General features: G+C 35.5%; 1 protein-coding gene across 5 annotated transcripts in view; it reads left to right on the top strand.

The window, feature by feature from the left end:
• Positions 1-21,246, top strand: part of MYSM1 (Myb like, SWIRM and MPN domains 1) — a 48,004-nt gene that overhangs the window by 7,161 nt on the left and 19,597 nt on the right. For 3 of the 5 annotated variants that reach the window (XM_023730555.1, XM_004368989.3, XM_023730562.1), the window contains 9 exons: positions 1,683-1,760; positions 1,848-1,871; positions 3,089-3,167; positions 6,567-6,665; positions 8,757-9,535; positions 13,788-13,918; positions 15,256-15,359; positions 16,560-16,637; positions 17,960-18,048. In XM_023730555.1, coding sequence (XP_023586323.1) covers positions 1,683-1,760; positions 1,848-1,871; positions 3,089-3,167; positions 6,567-6,665; positions 8,757-9,535; positions 13,788-13,918; positions 15,256-15,359; positions 16,560-16,637; positions 17,960-18,048 — 1,461 coding nt within the window. Of the gene's footprint in view, positions 1-1,325; positions 1,602-1,682; positions 1,761-1,847; positions 1,872-3,088; positions 3,168-6,566; positions 6,666-8,756; positions 9,536-13,787; positions 13,919-15,255; positions 15,360-16,559; positions 16,638-17,959; positions 18,049-21,246 lie in introns of those variants that run through there. The other 2 variants (XM_023730564.1, XM_023730571.1) reach the window with 2 other exon arrangements.

Below are 21,246 nucleotides of genomic sequence, written 5' to 3'. Positions count from 1 at the left end.
GATTTTTTTTTTTTTTTTTTTTTCCCTTTTTTTGTTTTTGGTGAAAGTTTACATAGCAGATTAGGTTCCCATTCAACAGCCTCTACGCAAATTGTTCAGTGACATTGATCACATTCTTCACAATACTTAAACATTCTCATTTCTGTTCTGGTTGTTCGATTTCCAGTAATCTAGTTTCCCTGCTCCCTTACCTTCTCATCTTTGTGTTAAAGTGATTGTTGACTGTTTGCTCTCATGTGGATGATTTTTTAAAGGAGCCCAGTATCCACAGGGTCTTAGTAGGGAAAAAACATTTGTCGTAGAGTCAGTTCCAACTCGTGGCAACCTCATGTGTGTCAGTGTAGAAATGTGCTCCATAGGGTTTTCGATGTCTGGTTTTTTGGAAGTAGGATACGCGACCTTTCTTCTGAGGCACCTCTGGGTGGACTCAAACCACCAACCTATCGGTTAATAGCCAAGCACATTAACCATTTGCATAATCCAGGAGCAGAGAAACTAGCATTTAGTATTTAGCATGTTTTGTGCAGGCACTGTACTGTGGTATTTCACACATAATATCTTATAATCCATATGACAACTCTTTAAGGTATAAACATTTTTTTGGAAAACATTTTATTGTGCTTTAGGTGAACGTTTACACAGCAGATTAGCTTCCCATTCAGTAAGTCATAGACAGAATGTTCCAAGACAATAGCTGCAGTCCCCACACTGTGTCAGTACTCTCTCCATTTCCACCCTCAGTTCCTTGTTTCCATTCATCCGGTTTCCCTGCCTTTTCTGTCTTCTCATCTTTGCCTTTGGGCAGATGTTGCTCGTTTGGTCTCATATAGTTGATTGTTCTAAGGAGTACTTTCCTAATGGGTGTTATTTATTTTAGAGGCCTATCTATTTTTTGGCTGAAAGGTGATCTCCCGGAGTAGCTTCAGTTCTGTTAGAAGGATGTCTGAGGGCTATAGCGTTGAGGGTTCCTCCAGTCTCTATCAGACCAGTAAGTCTGGTCTCTCTTATGAATTTGAATTTTGTTCTACATTTTTCTCCCACTCTTACCAGGACCTACTGTTGTGTTCCTGGTCAGAGCAGTCAATTGTGGTAGCTGGGCACCGTATGGTTTTTCTGGTCTCAGGCCTGAGGAGGCTGTAGTTCATGTGGGCCATCAGTCTTCTGGACTAATCGCTTCTTTGAGTCTTTGATTTTCTTCACTCTCCTTTGCTCCATATAGGAGACCAATAGTTGTATTTTAGATGGCCATTCGCAAGCTTTTAAGACCCCAGATGCTACTCACCAAAGTGTAGGATGTACGACATTATCTTTATGAACCATGTTATGCCAGTTGACCTGGATGTTCCCCAGGGCTATGGTCCTTAGCCTTCAAGCCCAATAACTCAGTCCTTCGAGGTGTTTGGTTATGTCTAAGAAGTTTTCATAACTGTGCCCCATGTGCTCTGTTATGTATATGAATGTACGTGCAGCACATATAAACGTGTATATAGAAACTTCCACAACCATAGAGGTATAAACATTTTTATTGTAATTTTTGCAGTCCTGACGGGCTTTGGGAGGAATTGGTTCATCTAAAATTCCAGTGTGACTTTCATGAGTATGTAAGTGGCTACTTTGTATAAATCACATAAAAATTATATGTTTTTATTATTGTTTTAAAAGTTTCCTTGATAATTACACAGGTATTATTTATCTAAAAAATCACTTCCAGAAAAATTCTGGCTTGATCAAAAGGAAAATGATAAAAAATATGTAAAAAGGTAAAATCAATTTATAATACTTTTAAAAGTTTGAATTGCATTTTTAAAAACATCTTCACAAACTTTATTTTCTTTTTTCATGTGCAGTCTGCAGAAAACAGGAAAAATCATGTATGTACTTATGTTTTTTTAAAACCTTTTTGATTTATTAGAAATTATGGGAAATTTTTAAGAAAAAATTGATAGTTGTCTTTTGGAAAGCCATTTTGACCTTGGGTTATACAAAAATATATGGTATCCTTTATTTGCCAGAATTTTTATTATGGCCCTAAGCAGATGATTTCATTAGATTACAGAAAAAATGATTTCTTAGGGATTTGTGGGGAAATTTTAAGAAGCTTTTATCTAATAAATTAGGAATTGACTTGCTTTCTGTTGTTCTTTCATTTAATTTTCAATTATTTTAGATAAAAATTTAATTTGAATTAAGCCAAAAAAAACCAAATCTGTTGCCGTCAAGTTGATTCCGACTCATAGCGACCCTATAGGACAGAGTAGAACGGCCCCATAGGGCATTCAAGGAGCGCCTGGCGGATTCGAACTGCCGACCTCTTGGTTAGAATTAACTTAGACAACTTAAATTATCTAGAGAAGTTAAGTAAACTTTTTATTAATGTCCTTTCCCTATAATTGAAGGAAATTTGATGTTATTTCGTGTTTATAAACATACAAGTTCATGCTACCTTAAAATGATGAACTTAACTGAATTCATTTAGATTTGCATTTGCCAATAGCTTGAGCACTGAGCAGCCTTTCTGGCTTCTGTATTTTGCTGAATAAGCAGCAACAAAAAAGAAGTTAACTGAAAGGTAATGGCTTAAGTTAAATTAATGAGCTTCACAATTTTAATTTCTTAAGATACTGTATTTTAAAAGAAATGTAATGCCATAGTTTTTTTACTTCTTTTCTGGCTCAATGTTTACATGGATTTATATGGAAAAATCAAGAGATAATAATGTTTCTCAAACCAACTTAAACTCTTACATGCCTGTCAGGATTTGGGAATATATTAGTGTCTGCTGCTTTGTGTCCAACTTAAGGAAGTCTATTTATTTGTTATCACACTAACTTTCTTTGGTGTTTTTTAGTGTTATCCTCACTCAGACACAAGGATTATGTTTTTGGGGTGCCTATCATTCTCAGCTAGAGAAGTGTGCAAGCCAGGGTAAATCTTTCCCCTGGTAAATGCTGCAGACTTTTTTTTTTTTTTTTAATTCTTAGACTCAAAAGTAGTGAATATAGCCCATGGCTATCTATAACCTTTAGCTGCGTAAATATGGACTGTTCTATTTCAGAAATTTTTTTGCAATTCCTTCTTTTCCCCTCAGGGTACACTCTCCTACAAAACCAGCCAGTTACTCAGTAAAGTGGACCATAGAAGAAAAAGAGCTGTTTGAACAAGGGCTGGTAAATAGAGCAATTTTTAATTTATAGTAAAATGATTCTAGAAGCAAATATTAATAGAGTTATAAGGATAAATTAGTTTGTAGAGACCAGAAATTTCTTTTTAAGTACCGTGATAACACCTTTAGTTTTTCTACAGTTAAAGTGATGGTATTTATAGTGTAGCGCAAGAGAATTCCTTCTAATGTATATCTTAATTGCTAAAATACTAAGATACCTTTGGATTGATATTTTAAATAGTCTTCCCACAGTTTTTTTGTTTGTTTGTTTGTTTTTAACTAATAAAACCTGAGAAATTGACTTGTATCTATCTGCATGACACAAACTAACTGGATTCAAAAGCAAAATTATTTAGTCGGTCTGATGTTTTCTTTCAAAACACAGCTAAAGAAAGAAACTTGTATATTTGGAATTGTCTGAGTGATCAGCTGAGTTCTTTGTTTTCAGTACTTGACATTGTGCACACAGTCTAAATATCTTAGTGGATGTAATTGAAGACCAGAAACGTTTCTTTTACATGAATGTTTTATTGAGATCTATTTAGATGTCCACAAGTTACATAATGGGGGGGAAAAATGTGTGCTAATTTCTAATTCTGAAAATACTCCTTAATGTGAGGAAACTTTTCACAAAATATTGAGGAATTTTTTTCTACTATTCACAGTAGGTTGAATCTTTTAAGGTACATGTTACCCATTACTGTCCCAATTAATGTTGAAATGTATTTTTATATATGTCATATAGAAATATTTATATAATCGTATTTATGTAAGATTGAAGAATGTTAATTGAAATAGCATTGTTAACATTTCTATAGATGATGGAAAAGTGTATTTTTATAGCTAATCATCACCATGACATCTGTATATTGTGATGTTTTTTATGTAACTAATTTCACTATTCATTTATCTAAGGTTGCTGACAACTTTGGGGTTTTTCCCTTTATCAAAGACTATATATGCATACATATACAAATGGGTTGAAAACTAAAGGTTCGTTTTTAGGACTGTGTTTTCATGGTTCAAAAATTCAAAGGGTACTAACATTATAGGGTATTAAGTCTCCCTCTCACTCATGTCTTAGCTTTCAGTTCTCTTTGCCTGAGGTAACCACGGTTACCTCTGTTCTTTGTGCAACCTTCCCGGGATATTTTGTGTATATATAAGCAAATGCATATTTATCTACAGAGATATGTAGATATTTATATACATAGATACTTAGAATATTTTCTCACAAAAAAACCCACAATTCTTGGTTATATTCCCAGCCTTTTAAACTTACGGATATAGCTTGTTTATGGACTGAATTCTCTCAAGCTTGGTTATTGTTGTTGTTGGCTGCCATCAAGTTTGCCCCCTACTCATGGTAACACATGCACAATGGAATCACACTCTGCCCAGGCCTGCGTCATCAAAACATTGTGATCCATAGGGTTTTAATTGGCTAGTTTTTGGAAGTAGATCACCAGGCTTTCTTCCTAGTCTTAGTGTGGGAGCTCTGCTGAAACCTGTTCAGCATCATAGCAACACATAAGCCTCCACTGACAGATGAGTAGTGGCTGTGCATAAGGTGTACTGGCCAGGAATTGAACCTGGGTCTCCTGCATGGAAGGTACAAATTCTAACACTGAACCACCATTGTTCCCACTCAGGCTTGGCTGAAGGGAATTATGTAGTACAAAAAGATGAAGGGAGGTGGTGTAAACTGTTAACTTGCTCAGCTGCTAACTGAAAGGTTAGAGGCTCAAGTCTACCCTGTGTTGCCTCGGAAGAAAGGCCTGGCAATGTACTCCAGAAAATTAACCATTGAAAACCCTGTGGAACACAGTTCTGCTCTGACACACATGAGGTCACCATGAGTTGGAATTGACTCGACAGCAACTGGTTTTTCTTAGGCATAGGACTGTCCCTTTTCACTATTTTGAAATTGGTGAATATTTTCTTCTCTTGTTAGTGTCCCCTCCCGAATTCTTTTTTAGTACCTAAGCCCCTACAATCCCAGTAAGTCACTCTTTGGGCAGATCTCTCCTGTCTCCCAAAGTGCTCCATTCTACCAAATTATCTAGAATAAAACATGCTAAAGCCAGAACCTGTGAAAGGAGGAAACCTGTCAGAGAAGGAAACAAATATTTTCCACTAATAGAGAGCAATAGAACAGTAGTTAAGACTGCACCCACCCTGTCAAAGGCAGAAAACTTGCGAGACCCAGAAAAACAAGGTAGTTCCGTCGAGTTCCGGCTATCACAGGTTTTACTGTATTTGTTTTCATCCCACAATACAGATAACTAATTCTTCAGTAAGTTGATCCTAGCTAAGTGTTAGTTAAAAGCAACCTTAAGTAATTAATATATACTTACGAATACTTTCCCAGAAGTACTTTCATTTTTTAAGAAATCACCTGGTATACCACAGTCTCTAATGAGTGCCGGAAATAAGTAATGTGTATAAATTAAGGTTTATCATTTGGGTCAGATCTTTGAGGATGATTTGCTACCATCAGGCATGACTGCCTGGCCTGTAAATCTAGCCTTGGGATCAGCTTCCCTGAGTTGTGGCTGTTTCTGGGCTGGTTTTTTTTTTTTTGCCTCCCCATAGTTTTTAAGAATTCTAAACAATTAGAATTGTTGAACTGCATTGGGAAATATAGAGTCTCTTGTGTTGGATTTGTTGTAAAAAAGATTGTGAGTCAGATAATAGTTACACTTGATATCTAAAAATCCTTTTCAGCACTAAAATTATATGAATTCATTTCTGTACTTCAGAACACATGGGCATTGCCTCAAGTTCTAAGTTGTTCTCCACCACAGCTTCAGTGTTAGCAAGTGCAAAGCTTTGACTAGAGGAGTTTAGGGGCATTGGTTCAGGTGTGATTCATTTGTGATCCATCTTGTAAGTTAGTCCACGGTGCTACCTATATACAGTAAAGGTATATGCTGTGGGGATATGTAATGGATGTTGCAGAAGATGAAAGCTGAGTAAAACAAAATGTTATTTTGAAATTCGTGTCAGAACATACTCAGTTGATTCTGTAAATGGAAAAATGTAACCTGTTTTCTTTTAAGACATGTATTTCTTTTAAAAATTTATCTTAGACTGGGGATAGCAATGTGTAATATAAATGCATACTGTCAGGTGATAGAAGTGTTGGATCTTCATTTAGATAGCTATTAAAAAAAAAAAAAATAACTTCTGAATCATTTTGGCCAGTTTTCAGAAGTTCATGTTCCAAAAGAAGATCATGGGCTTTAATAGCCTAGTCTGTAGGAGGCTTTATTGAAGTGTGCTTTAAGAAAATAAATATGGATTGTTCTTTTAGTTTTTTGTTTGTTTGTTTTGATTTGTCAGTTGCTTGGAATGTTAACAAGTTAATCAAAAGCATTTTTTTTTTTTATTTTGATAATAGGCTAAATTTGGTCGAAGGTGGACCAAAATCGCAAAGCTAATAGGAAGTCGCACTGTTTTACAAGTGAAGAGTTATGCCAGACAGTACTTTAAAAATAAGGTAAGCAAAGTATAAATCTCCTACTTCATAATGATAATATTTAGAAGAAACAAAATCAATAATCAGAAATATTTCAGGCATTAAAGTTTCATTATTAAAAGTTTTTATATTGAAAATGCAGTATAACCCAGAAAGTACTATCCACATGTTTATCTTTAAAAACCCCATAGCATACCTTTAATGTTGTGAGTGTTGCAATTAAAAAGGTAGTCATGTTATTCCACTTAATTTCAGACAGCTAAATAAAAGGACAAAATAGTAATTGCTCAAAAACATCCTACAAAGCATGAAGTGTATTACAAAGGAAAAATCTTAGAGGTCTCATTTTAATGTTTCCTCTAGAAAAATATCTTTTCTTTTTAAATATTTGCTTTATAGGAACTTTAAAGCATTATTAGAGCTTAGGGGCTATAGCTGTTAACATGATTCTGAAATCTGTTTAATAGCAATGAAACTTTTACAATTGTTGTAAAGAATTGTCTGAAAACTTGAATAAATAGCAGTGTTTGGAAAGGGTTAGTTATGGTCTAGTTCCTTAATCTTTCAAGCAATCTGCTGTATTTAAGCATATAGTTTTGATATTTAGGATTTTTAAATATATTCTGCTTGAGTTCTGTGAACATAATTATATGGAATTTGGAAATGTCTTAAGTGAAATTTGGTGTTATCTTTTAAGATAAATAATGAGATGTACTCTGTGTATAAAATTATGTCTAACCTAGTGTCAGTTGGGATAGGTGTTAAGTAATGGAATGAATTCAACTATATCAGTCACCTGCTTTTTCTTCTAACCAAACAAAAGCCTCTTCAAAGCAGTTAGACAAGGGTGGGAGCCCTGGTGGGGCAGTGTTTAAGAGCTCGGCTGCTAACCAAAAGGTCAGTTCAAATCCAGCAGCCACTCCTTGGAAACCCTATGGGGCAGTTCTGCTGTCTCCTATAGGGTCGCTATGAGTTGGGATTGACTCGACGGCAACAGATAGACAAGGTTGAAGTATCATGGAACAGAATAAAGCTTGACTTGGTTATTCTTAGCCCCATGCTTCTCAAACTGGGACATGCATAATTCTAGGCTATATGTGGTGCATCTTGAAGTGTCGATTTTACTCAAAGACTTGGAGCAGAGAGATTCATTTTGATATTAAAATAGACATTGATATATTATGAAATATAGTACAGAATTTCACGTGAATTTTTAAGATAAAAAAAGACTTCAAATAAATAACAAGGCTACTTGTTATAAATAAATAAAGGCTACTTGGGTTGTATGTCCAAATCTCCTCTTCTCTCCTGCTACGTTTCGTTCTCCTCAACCTATTAAGCCAGTTAACCATAAATATGTGACCCCGGGATTCTATTGTGGTATACAATCTGTAAATAATCTCTTTGAGAGCTATCATATCCCTTGGGTATATCAGTCATGTACAAGTTTTTTCAAAAACTCTGTGTGTAAAAATTTTATTTCAAGTCATATTTATTCATTGACTTTCATTATCTTTTCCTTGTTACATTACCACATATTTATGTCTACAATAGTAGATATGGAAGATAATTTCTTGCCTTAAATTATAAGCTTTATAATATTGCAGCTGCATTAAATGAATCTACAAAAAAGTTTTTTTCTGTTGTCTCTGTATTTAAATGAAAGATCATTTTCATTTGCTAAGTAAAGATCTGTGAGGTTACTCAGAAATGGATTCCTTTAAATTAAGGATTCACCTGAGGTTTCAGATATTCTGAGCCTTTATGAGTATTTTAATCTTAGAATATCTTTGTATAATAGTTATTAGCTCATTCTTTATGGTTGATCTGAGCCAGACTTTAAAACTTAATATTGAAAAAGAAGTAGTTTTATGTAGTTCATGATTTTTGGTTAATAAAGATCATCAGACCATAAATGAATCAAGTATATTTATGGAAATTTGAAATGATGGTGATCAGAATGTAATTGTGAACCATTTAAAGAAAGCACAATAAAAATGTGATTGACTTGTGCTTAGATTGATAGCATTGTGTTTAACCTGTATTTTTTGTGCCAGTTCTTAATTTTTATAACGCTAATACTTTGGGGGTTTTATCCTGATTTTTAACAAGGTAAAATTAGGTGGTCTGGAGAAAGAAACACCAAATCAGAAGAGCAACAGTGACCTTCAGATTAAAAATGAAGATGAAGGGACAAAGGCATGGTCACCATCACTGTCAGGTTTAAGGGGACTTGCAGATCCAAACCTGAATGCTGTGAAAATTGAAAAGTTATCTGATGATGAAGAAGTGGACATCACAGATGAGGCTGATGAGTTGACTACTCACGCACCTGAAAAGAATCCTAGCAGTGGTCGCTTGGTAGACATTCCAGATAGTATAACTCATGAAACCAATCAAGGAGAATTCATTGCTTCACACACAGAGAAAGAGTCCTTTTCTAAATCTTCCAAGGAAGGTCTTCGGAATGTAAAGCAAGGCGAGGCAGAAATACTTTCAAGCTCGGTAATTACGTTATGGACTGAAAAACAGAGCACCAGTGACAAAAAATCAGTTGACTTAAATAATCAGAAATGTAATGAACTGATTAAAAACTGTGACAAGCATTGTGAAAATGGAATAAGAGATGGTGCTAGGCAGTTGCCTTTTCCAGAGCCTTGTGAAGTTCAGAAAGATCTGATTGATAAGGAAATGCTTTTTCATTCTTCCTGTCAAATCAAAGAGGAGAACCGTGAGGAAGAAGAGCTTAAGCCACCAGAAGAAGAAGTAGAAATAGATAGAAATATCATTCAGGAAGAAGAAAAGCAAGCAATTCCTGAGTTTTTTGAGGGACGCCAAGCTAAAACACCAGAACGCTATTTGAAAATTAGGAATTACATTTTGGATCAGTGGTAAGAAAGAATTATATTTTAAAAGGTGTTTTAAAACTCATGATACTCTGAAGTATTTTAATTAGGCCTGTTAAGAATTTAGTATCTTACATTGATAGTGACCCAGACAGCTTATTGTATTTCAGTGGGCAAGATTTTAAATTTCTCAGAGTGAAGCTTTTTTGAAAACTGGTTAACATTGTCATTTATAGCTGCCCATCTGCTTGTCCATTAGGGTGTTCAGACCTGGAAAAGGTGATTACCTGAAGAGTCTATTTCTTAGGACAATGTGAGGTTCTGCACTAGAAAAAGGAGAGAATGTCTTTTTCTTTCTAAGTCTATGATGTACTTTGAAGTTAAAAAAAAAAAAAAAAAAAAACTTTGATGACAGAGGGATAGTGTGGCTAGATTGCAGAAGCCATTCTCCTAAATAGCTGCCTTTGCTTTAAATGTTAAAGTTGTGGCATAATATCCTTTATCCAGCTTCATCAGGATATAGGAATTTTCTGATATATGAAGTTTATCCTCTGTATTGTCAGCACTTATTTTTGAATTATTTAGTGGGAGATGAGAAGTAGACCAAAAAACTTCCCACCTTGTTAACCTAAGTACTCTGGAGGTAATTTGAATTTTTCTTAATGGCTTTATTAAACCATCACTAAGTATTCATAATTGTTATTGCTTCAGTAGTTACTGAATTGTGTAAGGCCATCGATAGAGAGCTTCACATTTCCTTGTATTTGTCCCTCGTTTTTCTCTTCTATGAAGGGTCTTCTCATCCTATTGCAATAGCTTTCTGCTAAACCTAGAAAGGTTACAAAACGAAAACATAACCAGGCTTTTTAAATCAGTAACTTTCATCTTATCCATACAATATTAAGTCATTTGGCTTTTAAGGATAGCCATATTCTAGGAGATTTTTTATCTTGTTTTTGAGTTATAGCATCTTACAGATGGTTAGGGTTGTTAAAAGTACAACTTCTGAGTACAGGTGTCATCACAGTAAAGAATACTTCTAAGGAGCAACTCCTGACATTTTTATAGTGCTTTGCAGTTTACAGAAAGCTTTTCTGTAACATCTCATTTGATTCTTCACAACAATCCTGTGAAATAGGCAGGGAGTATTATCTCTATTTGATAGAGAAGAATTCTGAGGTTTGGAGGGGTTTATAGACCTGCCTTTGGTTATCCAGCCAGCCAGTAACAGAGGAAAGATTTCACTTCACATCTTGATTCTAAATCACACTCTATCCACTATTCCACATTGCCTAATTCATACTTTTAAAAAAAGACAGATTAGATCTCTATTGATATTTATGTTTGTTCTTAGAAGTAGTAAGAAGGTGAAAGCCAAAATGGAAGGGCTTCGGAATCATAACTTAGCAGTGTTTTTGTGATCAGTGAATACTTAATGTTACTTTAATCAGATTCCATTTTTTACTTTGAATTTTGGGTTCTAAATGAGACAGAATAATTTATATAGGTAGTAAAAATTATATGATAGTAGTTTTCTCATGCCATTTGCTTTAATTCATGAAATGATCCCCCAAACTAGTTAGATGTTGCTGTTTCAATCTGGTGATTTAGCAGAACAAAGTATTAAAGCAAAAAGAAGTGATTTGAACAGTAACTCAAATCTTTTCTCTTCAGAAATAGAAGAGAAAGAAGGGACCAGAGGTTGTGTTTAAAAAAAAAAAAAAGAAGAAGAAGAAGAATAAAAATTTTTAAAAAAACAGAGAGGCCTGCCAGATTTCTTTGTAGCTAAAAAGATCCTTTCCATAAAAGCCTGTGGAATTGACTACCTGTTAAGGGAATGTTTTTATTAAAATACTAACAGCTATCATTGTTGAATGCCTGCTAAATGCCATGAACTGCATTTAAATAATCTCCAGTCCTCTCGACACCTTTGCAGAGTAGATACCACCCTCATTTTACAGATAAGAAAAATGAGGTTCAGAGAGAATAAGGAATTTGTACCAGATCACACTAAACTAAACCAAACCCATTGCCATCGACTAGGCAAAGGTAATTCCAGCGTCTGCAGTCATCACTCATTATTTTTACCCTTTCAACTCTGGGCCTTTTCCCTGACTTTTCACTCTGCCTTCTATGTTCTTTCCGTCCAGATCTTGGTGAGTCTTGCTTCAGGTCTCATTCAGGTCTGCTCAAGGAAATTCAGAGTGGACCTCTCTGACCACTCTATGTAAAATAGCTCACACATCTCCTCCCTCTCATCCTTTGTTTTCTTACCCTTCTTTATTTATCTCCATAGAACTTATTACCACTGAAACTATTTTTATTTGGGTATTGTCTACTCCCCATGTACACATGACAGTGCAGGCTCCATGAGGGTAGTTTTTTGTCTTAAAACAGTGCTTGGGATATAAAGGGCACTCAGTATTTGTTGGAAGAAAAAGATTAAATGAATGAATCATTACTCTGAACAGATATTTACAGAGCCCTTACTGTGTGTTCAGCAGTGTGCTAGATTCCTGAGTTCTGTTAAGCCTTTTGATTTAGGTAATACTAGATTGATAGCAGTTTTTTAGAATTCAGTAACTGTGCTCATTCCTGCTTTCTTGCCTTCATCTGTGCAGTTTGTTTCTTTTCAAGACACAATGAAAACTCAACTTTTCTACAAAACTTACAATACCTTCCCAAATCACAAATTATTTTTCCCTTCCCTGAACTTCTATAAAATTTATGATTTTTAAATTTGGTTTCTGCTTAGAGAAACCCCCCTAATCTAAAATACTCTGTGCCTGTTTGTCCACTCCATCTTTTTATCTGTCTTACTTTTTCTTCTTAGTGCTTATTGCTTCCTGACAGAGCATTGTGTCTCCCCCATAGTAAGTTCTGTGACATCAGGGACTTTGTATTGTTCATCTCCATATCTCTGGTGCCTAGAGCAATGCCTGGTTTGGAGGGTGCAAAATAAATGTTTATAGAATAAAATAGTGATTGAGTAAGAAATACTTAGGTATCTGAATATCTGGTTTATGGTATCTGTGCTTGAGTCCTGACTCAGCACTTCCTTAAGTAAGTACTTTAATTCCTTTGACCCTCTTGTTTCCTTATCTGTAAAATGGGAATAATAGCATCTACCTTGTACAGTTGCTGTGAGGATTGAGAATATATAACAGCATCTGGCATAAGCAGTCAGTAAATGATGATTGCTATTATTAAGTCCAGAGCCCTGGTGGTACAGGGGTTCAGAGCTCGGCTAGTAACCAAAAGGTTGGCAGTTGGAATCCCCCAGCCACTCCTGGGAAACCCTATGGGGCAGTTCTCCTCTGTCCTATAGGGTTGCTATGAGTCGGAATCAACTCAACTGCAGCGGGTTTAGTGTGGTTTGGTTTTATTATTAAGTCCTGTATTATTCTTAAATTTTATATAATGCTGTCTAGCCTGGTATATTAAGTATATTCAGCAAATTTTTTATTAGATAAACCTCTTGATTTTTCCATAGTCTTTGGGAACTTTTCGATTCCTTTTGGATCTCCTATAGTATCTCTTTCTGTTTTCTACTGAGAATAAGCACTTACTATTTATTGGCATAATGATTAAAATTTAATATAAAACTTTTAAGAATTTGACTAGTAATGAAAAAAAAAAAATGTCCAGTAAAGTAAGAGTAGATGAACATAATTATTAAAAATTGAAAAAGTAATGTTCAAACTTTAAGGAGTCCCTGGGTGGCATAAACAATTACTGTGCTTTGCTGTTAACCGAAAGGTTGGTGGTTCAAGTCTACCCAGAGGCACTATAGAAGAAAGGCCTGGCAAACTACTTCTGAAAAATCAGACATTGAAAACCCTGTGGAACACAGTTCTACTCTGACATTCATGAGGTTGCCGCCATGAGTTGGAATCAGCTTTATGACAACTGGTTTTAATACCTTCAGTATGCTATTATCAGAGTACCCTTTTTTATTAAAAGATTCAGGCTTGCTTGAATTTGGATCTGTAGATGAATAAGCTTCTAACTTCCAGGTCCTGGGGTAACTGGAATATATTGAATTTAATGTTGGGGAAGAAATAATACTTGTACAAATTGTACTATATTTGGGAGTTATTGCATCATTTAAAGATATTTTATTTCAGAAAAAATACACTGGGATATTATGTATTAATGTTGTATTTACTACACGTTTACACACTGAGAAAGGGTGGTAAAATTGTAAGATATTTCAAATATTAAAAGTTTTCCCAGAAATTTTTTTTTCATGTTTTTTTTTTAATCCAAAATAATTGTACTTCCATCTCTTGATTAGGGAGATATGCAAACCGAAATACTTAAATAAGACCTCAGTACGTCCTGGCCTGAAGAACTGTGGGGATGTTAATTGTATTGGACGGATTCATACATACCTCGAATTGATAGGAGCAATCAATTTTGGATGTGGTAAAAATAAAAACCCAACAACATCTTTTATTTGACATTTTTATCCTTACAGCACCTATTAATTTCTTTGGTGGTTAGAATTTAAGTAAATTTAAATACAGATGTAGAATTCAAAGAGATGCTATAATATTCTGGAATAAGTATTTTGAGATTTTACTGTAAAACAGATTTCTTTTGATTGAACTATATTTTCCATTGACCTATAATGAAAATTGGTGGTATAATTTTAAAGGAAAAATACTCAATCTAAGTAAAAGAAATAATTTAAGAATGCAGTTTGTTTTGGTCAGGTAAAAGGAAATTATGAGAAGTAACAATAGCCCATTTAATTTGCAAATACTGTATTAGTGTTAAAAATGCTGTCTATTGTTGTTTAAATAAAGGAAATAGTTTGTGAACCTCTACAGTTACGTGTAATAGAAGTGCCAAAATATTTTTTCATGGAAGAACAGTTCTTTCACGTAGGTTGTTTCCAAATATAAAGTTGATGAATATGCATATATTTAAATAAATTCTGCCTTTTTATTGAATTAACATGATGCAAACTTTTTCAAGAAAAAGGTAGCTATAGTTGCACAGTGGTAAGGTAATTAGAACCTTGTAATCCATTAAGAAAAGTATATTCTGTATTCATTTGAATATGAGACATCTAACCAGAAAACCTCTTGTCCAAGATTATTTTATTTTATATAGAGATGATAGAATTTATGGTCTGCCCTGGAGTCTGTCTTTCATTTCAGTGTCTTTGTTTGCCCATATCACTGTATATTGAGACTGGCTTTTCAGGAAAACGAAGGCATTTTAACTCCCTCAGCCACTAAAAAGAGCAATGAAATCATGTTTTCTGTGTTATACTTCCAGAAGGCTCATTGTTAGGTGCTGTCAAGTCGATTTTCAACTCATAGTGACCCCACGTGACAGAGTAGAACTTCCCCATAGAGTTTTCTAGGCTGTAATCTTTATGGGAGCAGATCACCAGGTCTTTCTCCCGTGGAGCCACTAGGTAGGTTCGAACCACCAGTCTTTTAGTTAACGGCCAAGCACTTAACTAGTACGCCACCAGGGCTCCATCAAAGTAGGTTTAGCACTCAATCAGAAAATAAATTCCTCTCTTCCCAAATATTCCATTTGATTGAGATTTCCTTATAATAAAAGCATTATTTTATTTAAGAATACTTAATGTATGATTGTGGAATAACACAGAATCATAGAAGCTCAGCTGTAAAAAAACTTAGAAATTGACTTACAATTTATAGCCACTGTAAATGTGTCTTCCTATTTTAACAAATGAGTTTCATAAAATAATTGATCGTTTTATTTTTCTTTAACTCTGATAGAACAAGCTGTATATAACAGACCACAGCCAGTTGATAAAGTGCGAATCAAAGACAGAAAAGACACGGTAGAAGCCTACCAACTTGCCCAGCGTCTGCAGTCTATGGTAAGCCATCAGTTTGCTCTCTAAAAGATCTCTCCAAATTGCCCCTTACTCTAAAGCAAGGTATGCCTGCTTCTCTTCAACTGTTGAGCAAATGACCATTTAATGGGAGAATATGTTTCTCTTGCATTTCACTTCAGCCACTCACGTTTATGGCTTCCATTCGTGTTCATGTTGGTTTATGAGGCAAAAACAACCCAAAAATCCTCTCAAAACTCAGTGACAAACTTTATACGGAGCTTTTTTTTCCTTTTTTTGGCTAAAGCAGTCTTAGGCTGTTTGGTTTTAATTTATAAATCTGTCTTTTAAAACTATACAGTTAAGCTCTTTTTTCCTTTTTTTCTTAAGAATCAGCTTTTTGGAATAGCTATCTAAAATACTTTGTCTTTTAATTTTTAGAGGTAGTAAGTTTTGCAGTATTTTAAAATTCTTGAATCTTATTTAAAAAAAATAAACGATCCAGCAAGCTTCTTATAAGGCAGAGTCATAGTATGATCTTAATGGTTTTATTGATTGAATAGAGTAAATTGATAATAGGTCAGATAAATGAAAAAAAGTATAGATGATAGATATTTTTATCAGAGTATTTAGGCTGTAAACCGTTTCTACCTAGATTTACTATCTTAAGAAAGGATGTTTCCTAATATAGTTGCTGGGGATGCTGCCAATAGTACACTGGCCTCCGGCAGCTGGTCTGTCTTTAGGGCCTTAGTATTGAGATTTGCAAAACTGAGTATTAGTAATTTGTAGTTTTTCATTATTTGTACTAACTAGGTAATCTTTTCCTTTCTAAGACTGAGAAATAATCTCAGTTTAAAACTACTTCTAGTTTTCAATATCATAATTCTTGCTGTATTTTCTCACACATTTTCTACAAGTAGTAGAAAATCATTTTCTTAGTGGTTCTTTTTGGTCTTAAAAATATTTTTCATCCTAGTGTTTTACTTCCAAATGGTGAAAGGAAATGAAAATTAAAGAAGCAATCCAGGCGATACACAGAAAATCATCACTGATACATTGCTAAACAGTGCTAACTGTTGAACATAAATTAATAAAATTTAGGCATTGCTGATCAGAGATTACAGTATTTTAAGTGGATAAATTAATTCTTAGAAAATTATTATTTTGGTTTTATGAATTTATGTGCTATGATTTCTGCAAGTTAATCTCGTTACCTTTTGCTTTATTTTAATCAAATCACAGCGTACAAGGAGACGAAGGGTCCGAGATCCATGGGGCAACTGGTGTGATGCAAAGGACTTAGAAGGACAAACATTTGAGGTAACTTCAGCCTTTTCAGATGGCTCATCCACGAAAGCTGTTTTGTCAGTATATATTTGTATATTTTAATGTCTTATATAAACACATCACGCTTGGTAAAGTAGAGAGTCAGCGAAAAAGAGGAAGACCCTCAACAAGATGGATTGACACAGTAACTGCAACAGTGGGCTTAAGCATAACAACAATTGTGAGGATGGCACAGGACCGGCCAGTGTTTCATTCTGTTGTACATAGGGTTGCTGTGAGTTAAAATTGACTCGACGGCTCCTAACAACAACATACATACACTTGTTTCATATGTATACATATATATGTCTTCATTCCATGTCAATTTGTTTGTCTAGAAGTCACCAGTAAACAACAAAGTAAAAGGCATTAGTGATGCAGTTAACTAGAAACGACTTGTTTTCAGAACTTTGATTCTGTATCTCCACGTTCCTGTCTCTGTCTCAAGAACATCTTCTAGGGTGTCAGGAAATTGGTATGCCTGATTCATTTTAATACACATTTATTGAATGATGTTCTGATATACAAATTAAAATACTGTTTCAAGCATTAGATGTGTATTGAATTACAAACATTGAAGTGTTACGAAGTAGCAGAAACAAAGGTGCAAACATGAGAAAATCTTAGACATATTCTAGAAAAGGCGAATAGTTCATTTGGCTAGAGTATAAGTTTAGTGATAGGAATGGAATGAATACAGAGTTACAAGTACATAGGACTTACTGTGTGACCGTGTGACTTATGCTGTTGTCAGTATTTTACAAACATTAACTCATTTAATCTTTCACAGTAACACCATGACATGTTGTTAATACTATTATTGTTCCTATATTAAAGATGAGGAAACTAAAGCACAGAAAGCTTCAGTAACTTGCCCAGAGTAACCCACCTAGTAAGTAGCAGAGCCAGGCGTTCTAGCTCTAGAATCTGTGCTCTTAATCATTATGTTGTGCTGTCTCTCAGTTGTGTAGAAAAACTCAGTACAGTAGGACTCGGTGACTAGATATGAGAAGTAACAGAAAGCACTCAGGTGACTGAGGTTTTTGAGCCTAGGTGATCAGTACTATTGATTGAAATGAACAAGTCAAGAGAAGGAGTAAATTGTAAATTTGGTATGGTGGTATATTTTTAAATATTTTTAAAAATATATTGTCCAGCATTTCTGATTTTTAGTAGCGGGCAGGAGAAGCATATGCAGCAGTTTAGTCTGTCTTGTTCTCACATGCCATTTTATTTCGTTTTAAAGGAGTATTTTTATGAACTCTACCTCTCAGTGGTTGATGGACTCTTTGGTGAACTGGTGTTTTATGTTTTAGCATCTTTCTGCTGAGGAGTTGGCAAGAAGAAGAGAAGAGGAAAAATGTAAACCTGTTAAATCTTCAAAAGTGCCAAGGTCAACAAAAAGGTATAGTGCTATGTATATAAATGTGATTTTCTTTTTTTTTTAACTTATCAAAAATGGTTTAAAAATGTATGGAAAAACTGTCCCACGTTAGCTTCATTGCACTGTTCACATTAAGTTAAAAAATAGTGCAAAATTTTTTTATTTTACTGATCATCAGTTTGGGAGACCTGAAGCAGAAGTTTTAAATTTGTTCAGGTTTGGGTGAATATAGAATCCAATGTGTGTTATAAAGGGACCTTGTTTGTAATAGGTGTCCTTAAGACATTATGGACAGCCAACCTCGTTAAACAACTGTTCTGTTTTTGGGTGGTGCTGATTGTTAGGAAGTTTTTTTGATAGTAAGCAAAATTTTGTAACTTAACATTAAAGGTCACCAAACAAGCTAAATCTTTTAAAACAGTATTTTTTCAGGTAGTTGAAGACGTTCCTCTGAAATTGTCTTATTTAAGCTAAACATATCCAGGTCCATCATTTTTCTTCATATGCCTTGATTTTCTAGACCTTTCACCTTTTGCAGCTGCACGTTGAATTAACTATAGTTCATCAGTGTTCCTTTTAAAATAAGATGTCTAAGAATGCCACTAGGTCATTTTCAATGGAAAGAACCCTGACACCAGTTGTATGCCTTTGGTTAAGTTACTTAAAGTCTTTATAAGCCTTGGGTACTCATTTAGAAAATAATAATTATAATAGCTAACACTGTTAGCTGTTTTTCAAGTACTTTACATCTATTAACTTTTTTAATCCTTTAACAACCCTATGAGGTGGTTAATATCAATATTCCCATTTTACAGATGAGGAAACTGGGACACGCAGAGAATTTGGGCAACTTGCCCATGCTAGTTAGTGGTGGAGCTTCGATTAAAACTTAAGAATCCCTGTTCCTAACCATTACACTACATATTACCTCTCTAAAATAAAATGAAAATAAAAACTTATACAGTTGTAAGACTAAATTAAATGAGCTAAACTATGCAAAACATAAGTCAAGACTCCTCATCTAGTATTTAGACAGTTGATTTTCTCAATCTAAATATGAGGCTGATATTTACTGTGATTTTCAAGTCGTTGTTCCAGCTTGTCAGGGTCTTTTTGAATCCAGATCCACTTTTCTCATATTAGCTTCTGTAGCTTTGAATCATCAGTGTTTCAATAAGCTTGACTTCTCTGTCATTAGTCACTGATTAAAATGTCTAACTGGAATAAATGTAAACCTCAGACATCGTTGTGCAGAAATCTGTGAATTTCCACAATTAACCCATATTTCTTCATTTTATGCATAAGGATAATCATAGCAGATATGTTGCTTAAATTCAGATAAAGTATATTTGAGTCTTTATGTTAGTCTGCTAGTTTCTTAGCAGATTATTCCTATCAAAAATGAAATTTAGGTTTACTTTTGACTTTTTCGTAAATCCATTATCCTTAGTTTGCCCACTCCTTGCTTATCGACATGGTTAGGTTCCAAAGACCAGGTAGTTACATGAAAATCGGTTTTATGTGAGAGATGGGGCTGTGCCCCACCTTAAGCGCTGGTGTCTCCCCCGCCACCCCCCCACCCGTGGGCCCCCCTGGCATGTCTCGGGATGTCTGTCACACCACAGACCCCTTTCGCCACCACACCTCCCGCACTACTGCCGAGCCCACACAGTTGAGGGGTGGTGGTGGTCGGGGATTGCCTGCCACCTCCTGAGCAGCAGGGGCCTACCATCACCTGGCCTTGGTCCAGGCCTCCGCAGGGACTCCCACACCTTGCCTGTCTACCTTCCTGCTCTGCCGGCCCTGGAGATGGGCCTGCAGGCACGTGAGGCCCAGCCACCAGGGCCTGGCAGAGGCTGCGGACGTAGCATAGAGGCCTCTTGGAAGAAGCAGCTTCTGAGTCCCATCACTAACTCCTGTCTCCTGCAGCCCCGGCTCTGCCCACCTCCTCACAGTCTGGCCGCCCCCACCTCCTGCGCACCACCCGCCCACCCCACACTCACCTCGGCCTGGCTCTACTCCTCCGCCCAACCCGGGTAATACAAACTGCCAGCAGGCGGCCTGGCTCCCTCTCACAAACCTTGCCTTCCTCTTCCTCCGCTCCCTCTCACCTCTGCTCCTCATTAATGTGCAACATAGTGGGATAGTAGGTTTTTTTCTGTTGTTATAAATGCAAAATGTTGGATAACCATACAGTCAATAAGTGAGGAGTAGGTGTAGTCACCTCTTTACATGCTAAAGGCTCACAAATCAGCTGTTTAATCTTTTCTGAAATCCTGCGAGTTTTCAACATGTGATTCCTCTGTTTCTGAAGCCTGTGGTTTGAAAACCATCCCAATGGTTGCCTATCTCTAGTCCTCAGATAACTTTCCTACCCTCCGTAGCGCCTCAGAAAACACTGACAGTAGTTCTCCATAGTGGTTCTTCAGTGCTCTGGATGCTCTTCTCTGCTCTTTGAGTAGTGCTGTGCTCTGTTTTCTCTATCTTGACCTTTAGTTTCTTTTTGTTTGTGTTGAGTAAGCACTCTCCAATTTGAAGGTCTTCTGCATTCAACAGATATTTCTGAGTACTTGCTATCTGTCAGTCACTGTTCTAGGCACTTGGGATATAGTATTAAGCAAAACAAAGAATTTACTGTCTTGGAGCTAAAGCCATCTTTGATAGAACAGGAACTGTGAATAGTATTGCTCTTTTCTAGTTGTGTTGATATGAAGACATTCTTTGTTTTTCTTGTCTTCTTATCTCTGGACATAGCCAAAAATATCTTTTTATTGTTAACATTTTTCTCAAACTTCAATTCTTTGCTGGGCAAAGACCTTTAACATTTCTCAGATTTATGCATGCTTCTTTATCTAGCCTTGCTTAGGTGCCTCCTCTTTCCTTTTTTTTTTTTTTTTTCTCATTTCAAAATATGAGTTTATCTGGAACTTTCTCTAGCCAGAATTGTCATTCATTCATTCAACAGATATTTATTTAGTTCCATACTGTGTGCTGTGCACATGATTGTACTGACAGAAGTGTTTTGGAGAAACTTCCATTTTGTACTTTCAGGTCTCATGTCAGAATCAGTTACATTTTCTTTGAACTTTTTGAAATCTGCTTTCAGTGCAGGACTATAGTGTTTTCCTCTCTGGGTGTTAAAAGAAATTAAGACAGGAGCATTTATTTCCTCTCAGAGTTCTACCACTTCCCATTTCTTTGTCAAGTTCAAAAGAACAA

Source organism: Trichechus manatus, unplaced genomic scaffold (assembly GCF_000243295.1).
Source record: "Trichechus manatus latirostris isolate Lorelei unplaced genomic scaffold, TriManLat1.0 scaffold00003, whole genome shotgun sequence".
NCBI lineage: Eukaryota > Metazoa > Chordata > Mammalia > Sirenia > Trichechidae > Trichechus > Trichechus manatus.
This window is presented reverse-complemented; position numbering and strand designations above follow the sequence as displayed.